This window comes from Anser brachyrhynchus (assembly GCF_964034855.1).
Source record: "Anser brachyrhynchus genome assembly, chromosome: 27".
NCBI classification, from domain to species: Eukaryota; Metazoa; Chordata; class Aves; order Anseriformes; family Anatidae; genus Anser; species Anser brachyrhynchus.
In genome coordinates, this window is record NC_137720.1 from 2,333,906 (window position 1) to 2,355,496 (window position 21,591).

The following is a 21,591-nucleotide window of genomic DNA, read 5'->3' on the forward strand; positions in this document are numbered from 1 at the left end:
GTAAATCAGTCAAGGAATGGTGGAAGAAACCAGAGACAGAAATCCGACACCTCCAAGTCTATCTTGAGGCCAGGCAGATTTTACTTATGAAGTTAGGGAAAAATATGTAAAATGCATGATCATTGTTAGATGGTGTTAGAACAGATACTGCAGGGCTAAGAAAAACTAATTTAACACAGGTCTCCCCAGCCCCCTTCCCCCTTCTTCTTTTTTCCTCCCCAGACTTCTCCAGTGAAAACAATGGACTTAACGTTCTGGCAGGAAGAAGAGACAGAACAACTTCAGTTAGAGCTTGATTGAAAAAACAAAAACTGATTTATGTCAACCAAAGCCTTGGAAGGACAATGAAATATGAAGACAAGAACTGTATATTATGATTCCACTGGAACATATGGGGTAAAGATATTCAGGAGGCCAAAACACATCTTTTTATCAGAATGTTGCAGATTTTTATTTGGACCTTATTTATTACTTGATGTTGCTGTCTTGTGAATAAAAACGCAGTTTAATTTTTCCACATCTCTTCCCCACATCTTTAGAAATCTACAGACTGCTGAATGAAAAGAGGCGAAGAAGTCAGGTCCCCCCGGAGCTGACTTTGTAATCTGAGACCCAGGAATTCCTTGGCTTTAGATAGATCCATCACATACTGAAAACAGTTGGTATAGCAAGCATACATGTGCAGACACATCTAACTCTTGGGAACAGGAGAAAGGGAAGATCCTTCAGAGAACACGGGAATCTGCAACATTTACATCATTCCCCCCTTTAGTAGCTGTCATTTTTTCAAATACGTCCGACTGTCAATTGTTTTCTGCTCTACTTGTGAAGTCACCGAGGTGCAGATGCAAAGACGCCATTTGTGTTTCTGTTAACAGGTCGCTGCTGTGGCAGCCTACGGTCACAAACTCAGGGAAGCAACAGGTTCTGTGCGGAGATGTGCGCTGCACAGAGATGAAGAATGTGTAATAGACTAGCCTGCGTCAAAACCAGCGAAGACTAAGAAAAATAATAAGCACAGCTTTCCCTTAAAGCTGCACAGGAAGAATTTGAGAAGACTGTTTCCTTGTTGCACGGTCAGTACGTGGAGTTAGTCCCAACGCAGAGCGCTGTGATGTTGAAGTGCAGCTGTACATGCCTTGGTAGCCTGCCCCCATTTCATGGCACTTGCCTAAATGAATAACTAATGAAATCTAGGGGAGTATTACATTCAGAGTTGGTTTCTAATCACACCGGACCCTGCAAGCGTATAAAGATGGCACTGTGAGCACCATACAACTCAGCAGCCTGCTGTTATTTTGACTGTACTACTACATATGCTTCCAATGTCTAACCACAGGCAAGTTCGCACAACTGACAGAAGAATTTAAAATCGACACTAAATACTTCACTTTTCTCATGTCTTGAAGTTATGATTGTTTAATTTTTTTGCTGACAGCTTTGGAATCTGTGTAACTTTCTGAAGTGGACATTTTTATTGTTGAAACTGAATTCTGAGTAATGAACAGGGCCAAGTTTTTATGGAGCAAGGACCTGCCTGTTTAACTTCACTCATGAAAGCAGTCTCAGCGGCTAACACAAAGCGAGGCTGAAAGATTAAACTCAAGTGTAATAAGATAATATTGCATTGCTAGAAGGGAAGGGATAGGAAATCAGTTTGGACTTTGCATTGTAACATTTACTTGTATCCACCACCATCCTTCAAATCTGTAAAAGAAAAGTGCTGAAGGCAAAGCTCTCCCATTTACCTGTGCAATCACTTCAGGGTCCATGGGCCGGTGGTTGTTGAAGCTCTTTGACCTCCCTGCTGTCACAGTTTTCCGGATCTGCGGGCTGTCTATCCTGTTCTTCAGAGATGAGTGTCGGCTGATAGAATTGAGGCTGCCGTGGCCACTGATGGAGCATTTGTCTGGAACCTCCTTGGGAAGACTTTGGCTCATTATGGGCTGAGATGAGGGTCTGGAACCGGCTATGGCTCCTGGGGAGGCTGGTTCTGCCATTGAGCTACCTAGTCCATGGCTGTCACTTTGACGGAAGGCTCTTCTGATGCTGCCTGACTCTGGTTTCTTTCTTTGCCTTCAGTCACAAAAGCAAAACAAGTCAATAAAAGCAGAAACACGTAACGGGCTTTGAAGATATCCCCCCAAAACAACACAGAGGACAATGGGAAGAGACATAAAGATGCCCAGATTACAAATACACCCAGGTTTTTAGGAGTCACTCTGAAACAGTAAAGTTATAAACCATTCCATTTAACACGTCTAATAACACGAGTCTGGCAGCTGTGCACATTCATACCAAAAACAGAAAGCTTGGATGGAATGTAATTAACTTGGTCATGAAGTAAATCTTTTATATTTGAACAAAAAAAACCCTCTGTGCCATCAACAGGTTTTGATGATGTGTTTTTATTACATTTGAAGAGCAGAGCTACAATTTTTGACTGGAGGACACAGTATAAGTCTACTAAGCTCCTGGCCCAAGGCATCAAGTTATTATTTTCAGAGATTGGCAAGCAAAGAACCCCATAGTTTGGGGTTAACGATCGTTTCCAGTATTTGCTGGTGGTAACAGAGATTTCTTTTGCATTGCTTTAGCAGGACCATGAGGTATTATCGATACAGGGCTACAGACAAACCAAAATATGTCAAATGGATAAAGCTGGTCCAAACAATTTAGTTTCTACCCCAGCACCATGAGGTCTGACAGCATGATTCCATTCGAATTATACAAAGGCCATCGCAGCAGAATACTTTATGCCATAGGTCTGAAGCTTGGCATCCATTATACAGGGAAGGATCCATTTATATATAGCACCAGCCCCATGAATAACTGCAAGAAACTGTTAACTCCAGTAGGATTTTGGCATCCAAATAATAATTCAGTGGGTGGCACAACTGTCATTGCGAAACCATCTGATTTAATTTTGCCCAAGTCTGTTCACACATAGGTCAGAAGATTCATTCCTAAAGAAAAAACAACAAAATGAGTCTTATGCTACTATTGCTAAATATCAATTTCCCTAGTAAAGGGAAAAATACTGGAGTGGACATTACCCAGGCTTCTTACAAACACTACATTTAATGCTACCAAAAATCAGCAGATGGTGAAGCTGCAAAGGTCTGCTCATTATATAAATCTTTCCATAACTGACAGCATGGCATACTTCTATGGCTCATACAGTAAATATCAAAGAAAGCACAGATCCCAAGCTGAGGCAGGCTAGTATAGCTTTAGTGATATCAACAGAGCTCTGCTGACTCCCATAAACTAAGGGCCAGGCTCTGTGTAGGACATTAGCTCAAAAAAACATTAACAGAAATATATCCTCTTTAAAGGTTTGGACCTGCTACAGTCTGTTAAACTAACTAAAGGTTAAAAATATCCACTCCCATAGAACTGTAACTATCATATTAATACCTTCGCTGCACAACATACAGAGGTGAGGCTTTTTTAATAGAAATGAAATAATCAAAGATTTGGGGAATAATCTAACATGAAATAATTAAAGATCAAGAAATTTAGTCTCTTAATAAAAATCTGGGAAATTAAGCTGGTAAGTGGACTGTTGGCTAAGGTAACAATTTCTTATTGAGCAGGTAAAGTTGGAGCAACAGGGAGACGTGCTGTTTCACTGCAAGCATATGGTTAGTAACCCAAGGTGAGAAGTGCTGGAGAAACAGAATGTCACAGGCAACGCCAGATGGTGGGACTTAAGGTATGTCATTTAGCACAAAATGTGGTGCTAGTTTCTGAAAGGCTGTCCCCCCACCCCATAAAAAAGCGTGTTAAGAGTAAACGAGATGTAACAAACCACAGGAACACAACAAGGAATGGCAACACACGATTACAAGGACTTATTCCACTAATGCCCTCCGTTTCTCGGTATTCTTTAGCTTATAAAAGAGAACATATTTGGGAAAACAGGAACAGATGGCACTTGGGGACGGGGAAGAGAAGCCAGTGGGATTCTAAATAAGCACTGGCCACATCAGTGAAAGACAGAAGAGGACAGCAAAACATGAGTGAGTTAGAGGAGGCAAAAGCACAGAAAAATGGTGGAAGTGCTCATTAACGTTGTTCGGGGAAGAAAATATTTTACTGGACTCATCACCAAGATCTTTACAATTAAGTAAAATAACGCAAGGCTGTTCTTACTTGTTGATGTTTGCAAGGTAAATATCTGCGACGTGACCCCCACTTGGGCAACTGGCACCAGCTCTAGCAGTCACTTTTTCTTCCGGTGGCTCAGAATTTATTTCTATTTCAGACTTCGGACTGGATCGTTCAGAGATACCATCCTCACTAGGAAGGAGGAGGGAAGGAAATCACAACCAAAACAGGACCAACAGCACCGAACTTCAAATACAGCACTGCGTAACATACATACAAGACTACAGCACTGTGCTAACGTCTTTCTCTTAAGAATCATTACACATCTTTCAAAGGAGAGAGCCTGATGTCTTTAAGCAGCTAGGAGATCTCAGCTCTGCAGCTTCAGCAGGCTGGCAGCCCCAGATCAGTTTTTATGTCACACTGAAGCTGAAGACCTCCAACGTAAGTGGACACCTACGCCTGTGCGGGGCTCTGCTTGTTTCAGTAGGATCCCCTCCTTGCAGGGAAGGCTGAAGGACAAACTCTCCCCCTGTGGTGTCAACACCTTGACACAAATACTCCATTCCACACCTGATTTTAGGCAAGCCCATCTTGCAGATGGACTTAAAGTGTAACATACGTGTCTTGAACGACGATATACTGATGAGGAATAAGGCCGTCAATTCCATTGTGGCGTCCCTCCCACCAGTCATCTGAGGCCCGCTGATAGAGTAAGAGAGAAGCTCCTTTTTTAAAGGACAGCTCTCGTGCAGTCCTGCCAATGTAGTCGAACTTCGCTATTGCTTCTATGGGCTCACACTCTAGGAGATAGAAGGGAATAAACAACAATTCACTAAACACCTGGGCTCAGATAAGTAGTCAACAGTTTACACCTACCACAAAACAGTTTATGAAGAGAGCATGGGATGTAGGATAAAGTGTTGCTTCTTTAGGTAGCAGAGGGTGGGAGCAGTAAGATTCAGAGGGGAATCCCTAAATTAAGGGATCCTTATATTTATATTTAGGGATCTTGCAATTTCAGCATTTACCTGATCTCTGCGTGATAGACACATTCACATTTTTTAAGTCATAAACCCACTGACAGCCATTCAAGTGTACAAAGATGGAAATGACAATGACAAAATTAGCACCTTATTAAAAAAATAAATCAGAACTGGGTAGCAGTAACGTGTCCCAGGCAAAAATCTGCTTTTTGAAAGGCAGCTAAATGAAACTCCCTGGGCTGGCAAGCAGGATTTGTTATCGGCGTTCGAGAAGAGAAACGTCCTCTGATTCCAAGCTGCTTCAGAAATTAAGCGTCTGTTCAGAAGGAAGTTTCTGCTGCCTGTGAGGTTTGCCTGACCCAGGAGAGCAGACCCCTGCCCTATCCATCGAGCTGTTGTGGAAGCTGCCAAAGGCATCCAGCATCCAGCACAGCCACCGCGAGCCTGCCGCTGTGTGCAGCTGGGCTGCGCTCGGAGCTGCGCCACGCGCCCCAAACCCGACGGTTCCTCCTTGATAAAGCTCACGGAAGAATTACAGCAACGCTGTGTTTGCAGCCAGGCACCGATCTGGGTCCCTGTAGGGCTCTGATGTTATGCAGAGGAAGAATATACGCTCAGGAAAATCAATATGAAATTCACGTGGATTATTTTTAAGACTTTAAAATAATATCTGCTATTGGTTGAGTCCAAATATAGATTATGCCAGCTCCCAATTCTATTCTGGTATCAGGGGAATGGAGATGAGCTCAACCACATGGCCCCAGTGGACTTCAGCTGCTAATTACTTTAAAGGAGCTTTCCACCACAGCCATGGAAACAGAGCTCTTTCTCAAGGGAACAGACTCATGGTTCCTCTTCCTGGGGAAGGGAAGATAAGCCATTTCGTCCTGAGATCTCGACCAGCATTATGGGAAGCTTCTACAGTGCAACAGCCAGCCAAAAAGGACTGGAAAACCAAACAGCAGCCACAGCTTTTAAAAATATTCCTTGGGAGGGCATACGCTCAAGAATTAGGTCTTCCAATGTTGACCCAGGTAGCAGCTGGGCTAGAGAAAAATAAAATAAATAGTGTAAATCCATCTGAGTGCTGCCCGAGGAGCCCCGATCAACAACTCGAGTTACACAGTGAGATGAGAGCAGTCGGCCACAGGGTCTAACCAGGCTGAACCCCAGCAATGAACTTCTTCATCACTAAACCAGGCATGCTGAATTCTCTCAAATCACACGTTTCAGGTAAGTCTGTGGTCAGCCTCACACAAATCCCATTATCAGCTCTCAGCCACCAGCAAGGGGGAAAAGAGCCTGGCCATGTTTTCAGCTTGTGATAGCCGCCCTGCTCCAGACTCCCCAAAGCACGCGGTTATCTGGTTTTGGCTCCGCTTCCCTCTTGTTTGCTTTGCCTCTGGAGCCAGCTTCTTCACAACATTCAAAGATACAATAATGCTGTTTTTTGGTGTCCCCCTCCACTTACGAAGGCGATGGGGCTGCGGTTTTGTAAATTCCGTCTGTTTCATTAAGAAGTGTTTATTGTTCCAGATGAGCGCGGCACTCAGGTTTCTTATGTTTCCAATTTGCCTTTTAGGACTCTGGCTTTCATCCAGAGAAGTGATTTTAGACTCTAATTTCCAGTAGCTTTTTCCTACTACACTCATGCCCAGAGCAGAAAGCTGTGAGAATAAAGACCGGGAAGGCTAAGCCCAACAATTAACCCTGCCAGTCTGAGAACCTGTGCACAAAAGCAGCAGTCTAAAATCTTTCCACTCATGCAGCCAGTGAAACCAACACGCGACACGCTCGTCTTTCAGCCATTTCTGACCTCTCTTCCCCTCTCTGGACGCCGTGCCCAGCACAGAGGCTCTGCAGAGCCCCTCGGCCACCATGTCCCAAGGGCTGAAGCCAGCAAGGGAGTTTGAGCCCTCAGACCCCCCAAAGGAATTACCAAGACATTTATTTCACTTGGCAGCCACAGATCCACTCAGAATCAGTAAGGCAGCTAAGAAAGCCTTCATAAAATAATTCTTCCAAAGTTGGGTTCATTTCCCTGTATTTAGCAGTCTTGCGTGCTCCCTTGGTGTTCAAAACCCATCTGCAGATTGTGATGGGGCTCGCATCCCCCCTTCTGCGGCCTGCCAGCCCCGCTATGCCAGCGGAGGTGGCTGGGGTGAGGCCGTACCTCGGCAGGACCAGGCCCAGCCTCACAAAAGGTCTCATCCAAAAGCGGAATGAGAGAGAAAAAACTCAACCCTGAGAGTGACCCGAGGCACTGTCAGCACTGCTGACACGCAGCCTGAGGTGCAACACGGCGGAACCCCAGGAGAACGACGGGAGGGTCCTCACGGAACAAGGCCTCGCTGTTCCCGCAGAAGGGACGGAGGCCCCGCGCTCTCCTCTGCTTCGGTGCCAAGCTCTCCCTCCCAACTGCTTCCTATGGAATATTCCGTGGAGGTTGCAGAACTCCATCCAAAACGCCTCCCAGTTTTACCTTGCACAGGGGCCCCACGCGATCCGGTTCCAGAGGCTGTAAAACAGTGTCCCTCTCTAATCTCTGGCTGCTCATTTTCCCATCACTGTGTCCTCTCGACTACCTACATGACCTAAAACCCCCCCACAGAAATAACGAGAGCACACCCAGCGGCGTTTCAGCCTGCAGATTTTAGCCAGAGCAGTTGCAGCCCCGGTTCCCTTAATTACAGCCATGAAATTACTCTTCCTTTAGGTACAAACTTGAAAAGGACATGTTTTTGTGCATTTTTTAGAAACTAAAGCTTTTCAGAAAGAACACCCCGTTCGACACAGATAGCAAACTCATGCTTCATTCCTGTATTCTTTGTGTTTCTTCCCAACAACCTTGGTGAGGAGTCGCTGCGACAGTGATTGACCTTGCTGCGGGAGAACTCATTTTCCAGCATTTCTAGCAGTGCTCAAACGGTGTTTACTTTGTTACTGGTGTGTGAACACCATTAAGCCAGCAGGAGCACAGCAATGCCATGGGAAAGGTTTGTTAGGCGACTGCTGGAGCAGAGAGAGCAAAAAGCAGCACGGGAGGATGACGGCTATGAGTAAATTACCGAAGACCAGCTCAGAAATGACACTACCTTGTTCGAAGGGAATGCCACCTTCCTCCCACCTTTACAGCTGAGACCACCACGAGTAAAACCAACACAAAACTTTAAGACAATTGCAAGTGGTCAAAAAGCAAGAAGAAAAATCTCTTTTGTCCTGGTTTGGTCAGTTGTCCTTCCACGTTGGTCAGCACTCTGCTGTTTCACATCAGTACCATAACCTTTTCCTCTGCTCTGCATGGGGCTCACGTGCAGCTGTCCCCATTGCAGAAAGCAGCTTTGGCAGTATTAACAACAGACACCCCAAGACTAGGGTGGTGTCACCCTCTCCTTAGGAAATACCAGGGAATTCTCAGGGTTGGCACCCCTTTTTACTAAAAAGACCACGAGAAGGGGAAGGGAGTTTCCCCAGGAAGACCAAAAAATTATCAAGCAGCGAAACCCACAGAACTCTCTACCCTTAAGCCTGCCTCCCAGGGGAAGGCAAGCCAAGCAGGTTCTCATTTTATTTTGTTTGCTTCCGTGAAGCAGAACCGCTGGAGCTTAGGGCACTCACAGCTCCCCTGCCAAAGCTACTGAACGGGGAATTGCCTGGCACACGCAGAGGGGAGTGGGAGAGCACGCTGAAGCACATCCAGCCTTTGGCTCTGTGCTTCCCTTGTGTCTTCCAACTCCAAAACCCTTCTAAGGTATAGATGAGCTCAAACAGCACCGAGTGTGCCCAGGCCTGCTGCTAAGGTGACATATCCTTGGAATAAGGGATACTTTAAAAGGGTCTGGGATCAATGGGAATTTTTAGAATTTACCTGACTATTTTTACTCTTTGGCATCAAATGCTGCATGTGATGTTTCAAATGATGGTTATGATTTAAACTCCACTTTGGATTTAACTGCAAGGTACCATCTTCCCTGCCTCCCCCAGAGCAGGTTACACCAGCTAACCAGAGAGTTACTGGGCACTGCCTACCATCATCACTGGTGTGGTGCTCAGCCGTGACGTCCTGAACCGAGTCTTCCGTCGAGGCTCTCTCTCCGTGAGGACTTTCACTACAGCAGAAGGAAAAACAGACAGTGCTTTACACTGGTGGAAAGCGAGTTTCCTCATTTACAGAAATCAAAGGCAATCAGGAACACCCATTTAGGAGGTCAATATCCAGGTTCCACTGCGACAGAAACTCCACGGATGCATTTGCATGTACTCAAGCCAGCGTGTAAAAATCAATCAAGCTAAGCCCTTCCTTGCTTAAATAAACCAAACATCTTTGTCAACCTTCTGTATGCTACCAGGAAAGCCTAACTTCAGATCTTACAACCCAGCCCTCTGGAGATGTTTAGAAGTCAGACAGCAATGGCATGTTGGGTCTAGCTCCTCTCTGCCATGCCAGAATTATTCCCCCAGCTGTATTCTCCATTGCTCTAATTAGCTCATTACATGACTGATGAGATAGCTGCCACTTCCTGGGGGAAATTATTTCTAAATTCATAGTGATATTTCCAGGTCTGAGTTTGTCATCTCCCTCCTCCCCTTTTATCACAACCGAATTGTCCAGCCCATTCCACTGAATGGCTCCCACAGCCTGGAACCTTTATTTACAGAGCACCTGAAACACCAAGAGTCCTCGTTTACGTTTTGCATTAAGAAAAGCTCTCAACGGGCACCAAGTGGCACAGGGAGGTCACGTTCTTGGAATAAATAAATAAAAAATAGTAAAGCAAAGACTGGCTGGTCCCTGGAGACAAGGCTACAGCCCCTGTGTGCCAGACCGAGCCATCCCTTGCTCCTCTTCAAGGCAATGTTCACTTCTCTTCACACAGTGATAACTTAATCTGTGGTTTGGCCTTACAATGGTAAAAGTGATCACTGATGTACAGCGCTCTCCCTTTTAAAAACCACATCATCACCTACTCTTTTAAAGGAGGGAGAAAAAAGGGAAAAAAAGGGGTAAAATGTTTGAATAATTCTGGCGTCTCTTTATGCTCAATCCATGACGTGCAGCTTCTCCACCATCTTCTGAGTCAGTGCCTCAGGAATCAGCCTCTCATCCCTCGCAAAGCCTTCATGCTACTTAATAAAGTTTACAGAAGAACTTAAAGCCAAAAGGGACTCCCAAGAGGAATACAGCACCGAGGGCTAAAGTTTCACGCAGACTGTGAAGTAATGTCGCACACAGCCAACGCCGGAGACCCAAGTGCTGCAGAGAGGAGAATCGAGTGCCTCCTTCTATCATCCATGCCTCTTTCTGTCCGTGCCTCCCGTGGCACTTCCCACCAACAACCCCGCGTTGTGCAGCGACTCAGCCTGCGTCATGCGAGCACCAGAGCACCGCGAGGAGCAGCGCCAGGCTGCTGGCCTTCACCCCGAGGGCTCGGTGTGAAAGCAGTGTAGCTGCTGGAGGAATGCAATGCCTGCCGAGCATCTCCACGCCACCATCTCCCCTGCACGCCCACGGTCTTGCTTGCCGGGATGCAAGCTCCTGCACTGAGCACGCTGCTTACGCAAAGCCGTTCTTCTGCACCGTCAGATAGACAGGCAGATGCAGCCCAGTGCCAGGCAGTGTTTCAAAGATGCCTGCATCGCAGCCCTGAATTTCAGTCTGAACCTTGCCCTGTTCTCCTCTGCCCGAGGCAAGCTGCTCCAAGCCTCCTGGGCAGCTGCTGACCCACGCTGCAAGAGCCCGGGCACGCGAGCCATGGCCCCGAGCCCCAGCAGCCCGAGCGCCAAAGCATCGCTTGCGAGCTCCTAGGCAAAAAGACGGCTCGGAGCAGCGAAGTGGCACGATGCAATTACAAACGCGGCAGACTTCATTCCCTGATGAATCAGCTAAACTAAACAGATTCACTCTGCTTCTCGCACGCTTTGCAGCAAGGAGCCCTGTGGGCAATCGCTAGCAGCTATCTAAATACCAGGGCTGTGAGAAGGCTCGAATGGGAACCAGATGCTTCTTCCTGGCTTTATTAAGCAGCCTCCTTTGCTCACTTCTACCCTTCTCTGCTTAATGGGTCTCAGGTCAGAGTGGTTAGGAAGGGCAATGAAAAAAAACAAGCGCCCTCAGAAAAGTGGTATTACCTTCCAGGACATTTTGCATCCTACATACTGATGCTACACACACTAGAGGTTGTGTACACCCAAGTGTTACACGTGCTAGAGGCTGTGCTGCACATTCCACGTTTTTATTCTCTTCACCTTACGTGACGAACACTCTTGTCAATGTGTTTCTTGATGGTTTTAAAAATTCTTAAGTTCTTTTTTTTCCTATGCAATTCCTTTATATATAACATCAATGAAAAATATCAGAACAAAAGGTAAAATTAAATAGAAGTTTTCCAAAAGAGGCACTGGCAAGTTTTCTGCACACAGCAGTTAGCAGAAAGTAGCTGCTCCTTGCTGCACGTACAGGGAGTGAGCTGATAGTTGGAGCTCCTCTGAAACAAGCTGGGGAACAAGGCTAGCTCTGTCACCAGAGTGACTTCATTTTAAAACATATTTGTTTTAGTGTATGAAAATAATCATTTGCATTCCTGGGACAATGGAGGAGGGAACTGGGGGGGGGAGAAGCAGGACACAATTTAACATTCCTCGTTTTCAGAGGGAGAGACCAGCCTGGCCAGTAGGAAAGAAAACACCTCCTCTCCTTCCCCCACCTTCCACCCCAGATGACAGGAGCCGCGCTGGCTGAATTGTTTCCAGATGTTGCTCTCAGACTGAGCACGCGGCCAGGCCTCCAGAGCTTTAAGCTGGATGGAAATGGTGATTTCGCATTCCTCCCTCCTCCCTCCCCCCACCACCAGCGCTGTCCTGAAAATTAAACCATGCCACGGGTCTCTAGGTTCAGCTGCAAGTGACCCTACCTCTGAAGAAAGGCCACTTGAGACACGCAGCAAATGCAAAAGCAGGAGGGAAATAAAAAAAAGAAAAAAAAAAAAAAGGAGAACCAGAATATCCAAGAAAATCCTTGCACAACCTTGTCCTTCAAGATAAGTGGGCACAGGTTGGAGAAGTCAATAGCTACTTACTAACAGCTTATTTCTTTTCAAGTTGATGACTCTCCAGGGATACCAGAGCCATCTTCTCTAGCGTGATACAGATTTGAGAGGCTAGATGCTTGAATACTGACTTAAGATAATGCAGAACGCATGACTGGAGCACGCTAACCAGTAAGAAAATATGCACCCATTCATTTTCTCCTCAGTGATATCTATCATACCAATAATCCTCAGTGTTTCCACTTCTGCTATAGACTGGACCCTCCAGCTCCCTTGGTCCTGGGAAGATGTTCTCATGTTGGATGATGATGGTTTTGATTAGTTCATTGACATGAGCTTGGCAAGAGACTTGATCATGACCTTCAGGCACAGACATCAGTGTTGGCCCAAAGCAGATGGCTAAATTGTAGGGATCCATCATATTCTCTTCACTGAACTGAGATAAACTGCAGAAGACAGAAGTGGGGAGGACGGTTAACAACAGAAAACAACATTATCAGTCATCACCATCGTCTGCTGGAGAACACAGATGAGGGGGGAAGGTTTGTTTCGGGCTTTCTGCTGTTAAAGCTGATTTGCTGGGATGTGAATGTTCCGGATTCATATGAAAAAATGACAGACTGATGGCATTTACAAAGAAATGAAAGAGAAACCCCAAAGGGACTTTAAAAGCCTTATTGATTTGATCCCAGCACTACTCAAATCCCTGTTTATAGTTTAACCCCCTTATATAGATTTAGAATATTTCTTAATGCAATCTCTTTTCTTTTGTTCTCGCTCTGAAGATGAGCATGATGAAGAACAGCAGCATCGCATTTAGTCTCAACACTACCAATCTCAACAGGAAGGAAAGAACATTTAAAGCTGCTAACTTCTAGTTAGGACATTTTTCCTTTTATGCTACCTCAGGTGTCAAGACCATGGTACTGGAGGGAGCTACTGATTTCTTGCTGTCAAGCTGTCCAATGAACCAGCCAGATGTGATGGACAGTTTAAAAAAATACATTCACTCTCCATCACTCACAATACTTAGTACACACTGCTCCTTGCTGGTGTGGGACCCAATTTCTGATTCCTTTGTATCACTTTTTGATTAGTTTACCAGCACATTATTCACTTTCATTTCTGGAGTTCCTTTGAGATTGCATTAATATCAGGATAAATTTCAGCAAGGCTCAAAAGCCCGGGAAGACAGATGCAATAGCAAGCTAATGACACCTGCACCTTGAACTGTTGCTCAGATTGCACACAGCAACACCAGGGCTGGTTCTGCCATTTATCCCTTTACACTTTATCCCTTTACACTTTATCCCTTTAGTATGCACTACATACAGCAGGGCCATGACGCTCTGAAGGATACTCACTGATTGAGGAATGCAAAGAGGTATCTCATTACGATCAGAGTGGTCTTAGGCAGGTTCAGAAGCACCTTGCGGATGTGAAGCGCTCTCTCTTGTAAATTATCCATTGCTGAAAAGAAGAAAGAGCACCACAGAGTTACAACCTCACCATAGCCACAACTTTCCACTGACTCCAAGTACAGCCAGTAAAATATGATAGGTCCTAGGCAAAATATGTATTTATGTCTTTATAATAAAAATATATATAAAAAAGGGGAAGCCAATGCAGGGGCACAGCAAGGAAGGGTCTGCCCATTTCCTGGATTCACCAGCTGCCTGGCATGGGAACACAAAGGCTGCAGAACCTGCTCGTGATGCCTTTGACAACGAAGGTCCCTGAACACGTGAAGCCTCACTGCAAGCTCCTTCCTAGCGTGGGAGCATTGGATGTCATCTCTTTCAATAGCTCTGACACAATAGCTCATTCAAGTTAGCTTAGAAAGGTGGGTGTTTAAAAAAGAAATTGTACAACAGTCAATGGAAAATTAACATAGTTAAGGGGTGAGGCAAAAAGCTCTGTGTGCAGCAGCCTACTGAGAAATAAGTGGGCAGCATAAATCATCTCAGAAAGGAAAACTTATTTGGAAGCAGATTTTTCTTTTTATATAATGTGAATTCAACTCTGTAAATGCATTTATCAGGAGAAGAAAACCACGAGTCATTTTAGAAGCAGTTATCTTCTGCTTTGCTTCAAAGGCTGCTACCGCAAAAGCTATTTCATGACTGGGACAATGGAATCATTCATTCTTTCTGAGCAACATGGCAATAGTCAGGCCATTTAAAATGAGGTTGCTCAAGCACAAAAACACAAACAACCCCCTGCCCACCATAACCGCTTTAAAAAACAATAAAAAATGTTAACAACTGGACTGTGACCGCCCTCATGATTGAAATTCTTTAACAAGAGTCAATAGATGGACCCTCGTGGTCACGAAGCTAAAAGGTATACGACTACTGCCTTGCTAGCTAAACAGAGCACGCAGGAGCATGGCAGTAGACACATAGCCAGGGTATCCGTTAACTTTAGGGAAAGGACTGGGCAGAAACCCTCCTGGAGATGCTTCCCATTTCCAAGAATGCATTTCTGACACCTCCTGATGAAAGGTCGTAAAAGATTATTTTTCCAGAAGTGGAGGTTTCTATTTTATTCTTTTTAAAAATTACCGTCGCAAAGCACTGTCTCAGAAAAATCCACAATGCAGCCCTTAAAATCTGTTCATTTCTATCTCCTTGTTCATTTCTATAAAAAAATCCTACCAGAATAAGGATGGCTGTAAGCAGATAACTGCCCAGCCTCTAGCTAATGACACCTGTGCAGCGCAAAGCCCACCTCAGAAGCCATAAAGACTTACTTTGGAGTCAGGAAAAAGTGGAAAAGAGTGGAAAAAAAAGGGAAGATGAGATTGGAAAAAATCTCATTTCTTTTTAGATCTTCGTATACTTACTGACACAGGCAATCAGATCATGGAAGATATCCTTGGGGAAGAGAGGGTGCTCCAACCCTCGGAAATAGAGCTTCAGAACTCCTGCTATCGAATCCATGTCATGGTCGTTCTGGTCCCCAGCCAACGGATCTTCACCTTCGTGCCAAGCAAAAAGAAACAGGCAAGAAAAATCAGAATACTGGAGAAAGGAATCAGACTGGAAGGATGCAACTCAGCTGGAGAAAAAGATTCATGCAGCACAACGCCGATCCCACCTACTCCAACTAAAATCAGCAGAGGGAGAGCTCCCCTGCAGACAGCAGCAGGAAGGGAAGCCTCTGACAGCATCTCAGGGGACCTGGGGTAGCTTTCTACCAGCCAGCTCGGTCTGACACGGGCTCACGCCCCCACAGAGGTGCTCCAGATATTTTGGTAGGGTGTGAGCTCCACAGAGCCACCACCGCAGGGAATGGGGCACGGGTGCAGGAGCCTGTATGTCGTCGTGCACACTCACAACTGGAGCTCAGCTGATTCGGTGCACGTGCAAGAGGCCAACGAGCATCTTATACCAGGCTCAGCGGGACAGACACCTCATGCTGAACTGCAGGGAGTGTTTCTGGGACAAATAATTTGTCACTGTAGGTATGCTACTGTTTGCCTGTATCACCAAAAAAAGGTGCCCACTTAAGGAGTTGCTCCCTATGGAAAACTCCCTACCAGATATAATTAGATTTAATGATGGGGCAAACCTCAAATTGAAGCTATATATATCCATTATGTGACTGGAATTACCAAAGCTTGCCTATTATCTTAATAACACACTGGATAATAAATGGGCCACTATAAACTGGAGCATTATCCTTGATATTAACTGCCACCAAGGGTTCTGGGCGAGGTAATAAACTGCAGAGACATTATTGTTAACTTTGTCAGTTCTGTATATCATACGCTTTCCAAAGACAAGTGAGATGAAGCAAAAAAAAAAATCACCTCTATTTATGCATGTTAGTGCTGGAACAAGTGGCTATTTTCCCACAATGAGTACTTCCTTCATTTAAAAAGGGGTCTTTCAGTCTCATATCAAGTCTCTACTCACAGACCATGATACACATTTCTGCCTGCTCTGTTCCTGAAGATTTTAATTCTCAAATACATGGAGACAAAGGCAGATGAAATTAGATGCCACGTTATCCATTAAACTCCTCTCTTCCCAAAAGCAAAATAAACTTGCTATGCTTAATTAATTACTGCTCGTCTCTCCCAACAGCAAGCACAGAAACATACCGACCGTATTTTTCAGAGTAATGTATTCAGAGAATTAACATGAGCCCTGTCGTCTTCAGTGACCCAAGTACAAGTGGGGAAAGGGGCTGCAGGATTATCTAAAGAGCAAGCTCTTCTGAACCTGCTCTGCTAGGGCGAACAGCCCAGCTAGAAGCTGATGAGTCAGGAGGCTCCCAGCCGTTCTTTGCCTTTGTATGGAATGGTTCTTTACATAGAAAATCAAATCTATTAAAAGCTACATATCAAGCTTACTGTGTCTTGAAATTTATTCTCTCCCTTGCTGATATTTAAATGTGGCCAAGCCACCAGAAGATGGAATACACAAAATTTCCTTCTCCAGCAGCCGGTCTATTCACAAAGAGCTTGCAGAGGGTACAGGGAAATAGGTAGAAAAACACAGTTACATCCAATAATGAATTTCCCTATATACTTTAGTGCTGCATATAATCAATAAATTATCGGACATGAGAGAGGACTGAGCTCAGAATATTTATTATACAGACAGCCTACAAGATATAAAGCCTAATGCCAAACAACGCTGAGCGTTCAAGGTTAATGAGCACTAGAGAAGTGTTTGGGCTACAGCCACTTAGGAAACAAAATCTGAAGGAACAAAACACAAGTTGCATTCAAAACATGCCATTTCGGAACACTTACACGAATTAATACATTTGGCAATAATTTCTGAGATAATGGAACAGATCCTCCTTACCTCTCTCAAATGCATTTTTAATGTCGTTCACTTCGACTTGTGACCCAGACACTCTGAATATTCCTTCATGCTGCAAACCTGGGAGACAGTAAGAAAGAGATGTTGGTAAGAGGCATAAAACCAGCTGGCACCCTCATTATATATGATAAAGGAAACAAACCCAGACAAAAGCACCCTCTTCGAAAAGCCATCTTCTCTAATGTGTCCAAGCACATACATAGTATGTAAAAACAGAGCTTGGCACCAATGAGAAAACATATTAGCCCTTCCTAGCGAATTGACAGAATAACTTAGATGTAGCAGTCGTGCCTGTCATCTTTTACCCTGAAGGATCCCCAAGGATTTTACAAGCCAGAGAAAGCCATAAGCTAACAATACATCAGCCAGAAGTAAAATATGGCCAACTGCACAATGAAGCAGTTTACTTTTCAAGAGCGATGCCACAAAGGCCCAGGGCAAATCAGCCCATTGAAACGGAAACATTTAATTCCTCCAGCATGACCCGATATCTAGGGCTCCAGGACAGTCTTTGAGACACTCCCACTAAAATGCTGGTATGAGCAAAGTCATGAAAACCAATTATCAAGTAGGCAAGACGTTCCAACATATTGCCATCGCAACAATTCTGTTGCTATGTGTAGGACGAGCAACAACTGCCACAGCTCAAATAATGAGCAAAGTAGTCTTCACAGCTGGAAAATCAACATGTATTCATTCAAGCCTTTTAATTGTGTGCTTTCTGTAACAGGGAATGTTGCAATGTCTCTGCTTTATTTATAACGATGGCTATAAACCAATAAGCTCTCTTGAATGCATCTGTGCCCTGCTATTCCTCTCAATTTCTGCTACTGTTTTAATCACAATGCCATGAAACCTCTGTAGTATATGGCTGCATCTAGCAGCTCTGACACACAGCCACGCAACAGGGAAAAGCAAATCCCAAGCACAGAGAAGCAAGGAGGAGAATGACACACATCCCACACCTACACAGTGAAACATGGCCAAACATCACTCAGGCTGCCTCCAACCAAATTATTTCCTGCAATATAATTGTGTCAGGCAGTCAGTTTTATGATTTCTTCTCTCTAGGTGTATTTGTCGTTTAAAAGCACTTTCCTTTTAATTCCAAACTACACTTTTAGGCCATGATGTGACATTCCGTGCAGACATCAGTTGAGCTTGTTGGAAAATCTTTCTGTTGATGACCTAAGCCAGCCCCGCTGACCAGCAATAAGCTTCTAAAAATAAAATCTCCTGATGGCACTGTATTATCATGCTTTGGTTTACATTGCAACGTGGTTTCGATGATTTCTCTAGCAAATGTCCAATTACGAACTTAGTAAAGGCTTACAGCAGTTGGTTCTTCCAGGTGATGATGAAAATGGGACTCTAGATTATTGTTTCTAAAGTGAAATGGTAATTAAACAAGGAAAATGAAACAGGACCTGCTATCTGGCTCTATGTCTTGGTTAATGAAGATTAATTCAACCTCCTTCTACATATGTTAATTAACAGCTGTTTCACATGCTACTAACAGATGATATTGATTAAAAATGAAAACAAATTAAAATAAACCTATAGAATCTTTCACAGCTTTCAAGGCTATGAAGTCAAAGTCAAACACGGATAAATCATCTCATTGCGGCAATAAGCAAGCACTAAATTGACTACTTGACCTCCTACGTTCAAACACTTGGAGCATTCCTCCTCCTCTAGGAAAAGCATAATTATTATTGATAAAGGCCACATTTCAGACCCCAAAGCAGGTGACGGGAGGTGAGGCATGAGTGGTACTTAAGGATGGGAACCTTACTTCAGAGGAAACAAAAGTGATATTGTTGGAAGGACAACTTATTGCTCCATATTTAGTGTCAGTTATTTGCAGTAACCATTTGCAAAAATCACACACACAATACCAAGAACACAGCCAAAAAGTCAGTGCAAGGTTCTTTCTCGTGCAGTCTCTAGTATTATTCTGAGTAAGCATCATGTGCCAAGTTACTCGGAGCATTTCAGAAGGCTTCTATTTCTATGAAATGAATGGTGATATAAACAGGATACTTTTTGTCCACAAACTCACCGTGTCTACTAATGAATCGTATGCAGCTCTCCACGACCAGGGGAATGGCTTGCGTGGAATCCTGCACGCACAGAAAAAAAGAGAATAGTCAGAACGCAGAGCGATGGCAAAAAAGATCAGAACACACAGTTGTGAAATACTAATTCAACCACTACAGAGGAGCAATACCTTCAACTAGAAGGTGGGATGGGGTGGTGGGGTTCACTTTATGTGCACAGCCGCATTGCTCGGCTCCTGCCTCTACAGAGAGGAGGGAAGCACCTTTACCTACCTTACCCACCCCAAACCATGTAGAAATAGACAGAATTACACGCAGCAGAAGACTATCTTTTAGAAACAGGACTAGAAATTCTCATCTGGACTCACTGCAATAATTGGTGATGAATGCAAACCTCCTCAAAGCATCCAAAAACCCAGAGCGTAATGTGCTCCAAGACTGCAAGTCTGGCCAGCTTACCCAAAAAAAAAAAACAAAAAAAGGAAAAAAAAACAGCCAAAAGGCAACAGGAAGACTGGGATTCCCGAACTACTATGTTAGATTTTTTCCCTTATTTCAAAGAAGCACATTACTAAAAAGTAATAGATTATCCACTACAGCCAGGAAACCAAGGCGTTGCTGTTTTAAGTCTTTGTTCCAAGAAGGCACAAGCAAGCAGGTGCTGCTTTAACAGCATTCCAGAGAGGAAATAAAGGGAAAGGAGACAAAAAAATACAACAGCATGAAGCCCATAAACCACGACTGTCCAGACAGCTCAAGGCTGTTTGGCTATTTTGGTTCCAGATCTCTCCAAACCACTGACGGAATAAAATCGTCTTAAAATTTTGTCAAAGAAAACGAATCAAGGCTGCGGTTCCGTGTTTATTGATTTCAGTTACTGAATTAGCAGACACTAGTTCCAGTTAAACAAGAACGAAATGGCTGATGTAAGGAAAGGAGGGAAGGATAAAAACACTCCTGTTTTCCAACTGTCTTCACCTGCACGCACACACACACGCACCCCTGCCTCATTACCTAAGCAAACGTTTATTACCTGCTTCCTTATCGTGGAGCTGCGTCTGCCGCTGATGAGATCAGAACAGTCGGTGCAGGAGGAAAAACAGAGAAGAGAAAAAGTCAAGACAATCCTCTACTACTTTAGTTCTTGCTCGTTTGGTATTCCAAACCACGCTGATTTTGGAGGAGGGAAGGAGTCAGACATACGAGTCAATCATACTGACTTAGTCTCATTCAATTCCTGGAACTTCAGAAGATTTTAAGCGACTTTAAATCACTAAAAACCTGAAACAGACACGAGGGAGTCCACTGCTTTGACAAAAGATTACCCTTGACATTTTAATTCCAACCATATGGAAACCTGTTCTATGCGGCTCCTCGCTCGCGATGGAGTTTGTTATAAATTGCTCAGAGCACTTCTCGAGAAGAGCCACGCTGCGGAAGGGGGGAAGCAGGTGGGAGCAGGCTGCCTTCCTGCTGTGCTGCCAACAACTGTCACTGCGGATCCCTTGTTACAGCTCGTGAGAGACTTCAAATAAATAAATAAAACCCCTCAAACTCCAGCATGCACCAGCCAGGCTAAGCCATCCCAGTTTAAACCACGATGGTCTCGTTCAGTTATGTTGATAGACAGAACGGTAGAAAAAAAAAGCAAGAAGCCTTCCTTTGCCAGGATTTCCCCTGCAAAATTTATTAATGAGGTTTAAAATTCCTATAGTTTCTGGTAAAAATGAAGCATGAGAGATAATGGTAGAAAGGCCCTCATTCAAGCCAATTCCCTGCAAGGGCAGATGGCTGCTGAATTATAAATAAGGTGATTAGAACTGTGATTTTTAAAAAGACTGTACAATGTGTTAATTCAGGGGAAATTCCTTTTATAAAAAAAATCAAAAACACTGAATGAAAAAAAAAACAGATTCCATGGGCTGTCACAGACAATATGGTCTATTTTAAACTATTAGCAGTAATGATTCTTTGATATTTAAAATTGTTTCATGATGAATAATATTTTATTATTACAGACGTCAGGCTCTAATTAGGACCTGTCAACTTTGCTTTGCTGTAAGGAATTTGAAAAGTAGTAATGACTCTGGATCAGCAGTAATCACCTTCCTTTTGTTAAACCGGCAGGATGATGCACAGCCCCTGCTCCAGCTCCTCGTGCCCAGTGGAGCTGCTTGAATCCATCAATTTGGAGATGGAGATTTGTTATGTTTTATAAAAACCCCACCAAGAGAAGGTTAGTTATTGCTCTGTGATTGGTCCTAGTTATAAATGAGAAGTTAATTTTCCAGGGCCTCTGCACTGCTGCAATCCAGTTCCAGGGCAGAGCAAGAACATCACCAGGACAGAGCAAAAAGGCCCTGGGCATCGCCTTCTCCTCCCTGGCTCACAGCAGTGCTCAGCCCTGCACACGTTGCATTCCCTGGGCCCACTGCTCCTACAGGAACAGCAACCTGTCTATTAAAATCCTAGTTCAAAGAATACTCTGGATGACAGTGCCAAATTAAACAGTTTCTCACTCGTGCCCATCTCCTTCCTGATCTGGATT

At 44.3% G+C, this 21,591-nt stretch overlaps 1 protein-coding gene across 5 annotated transcripts in view; it reads right to left on the bottom strand.

Annotated features, from left to right (window-relative positions):
- Positions 1 to 21,591, bottom strand: part of SRGAP2 (SLIT-ROBO Rho GTPase activating protein 2) — a 106,385-nt gene that overhangs the window by 6,875 nt on the left and 77,919 nt on the right. For 3 of the 5 annotated variants that reach the window (XM_080569221.1, XM_080569219.1, XM_080569220.1), the window contains exons 13-22: positions 20,077 to 20,107; positions 19,046 to 19,106; positions 16,966 to 17,043; positions 14,991 to 15,125; positions 13,510 to 13,615; positions 12,367 to 12,591; positions 9,129 to 9,208; positions 4,736 to 4,916; positions 4,159 to 4,305; positions 1,749 to 2,076 (exon numbers count right to left, since the gene is read on the bottom strand). In XM_080569221.1, coding sequence (XP_080425347.1) covers positions 1,749 to 2,076; positions 4,159 to 4,305; positions 4,736 to 4,916; positions 9,129 to 9,208; positions 12,367 to 12,591; positions 13,510 to 13,615; positions 14,991 to 15,125; positions 16,966 to 17,043; positions 19,046 to 19,106; positions 20,077 to 20,107 — 1,372 coding nt within the window. Of the gene's footprint in view, positions 1 to 1,748; positions 2,077 to 2,390; positions 2,967 to 4,158; positions 4,306 to 4,735; positions 4,917 to 9,128; positions 9,209 to 12,366; positions 12,592 to 13,509; positions 13,616 to 14,990; positions 15,126 to 16,965; positions 17,044 to 19,045; positions 19,107 to 20,076; positions 20,108 to 21,591 lie in introns of those variants that run through there. The other 2 variants (XR_013942394.1, XM_080569222.1) reach the window with 2 other exon arrangements.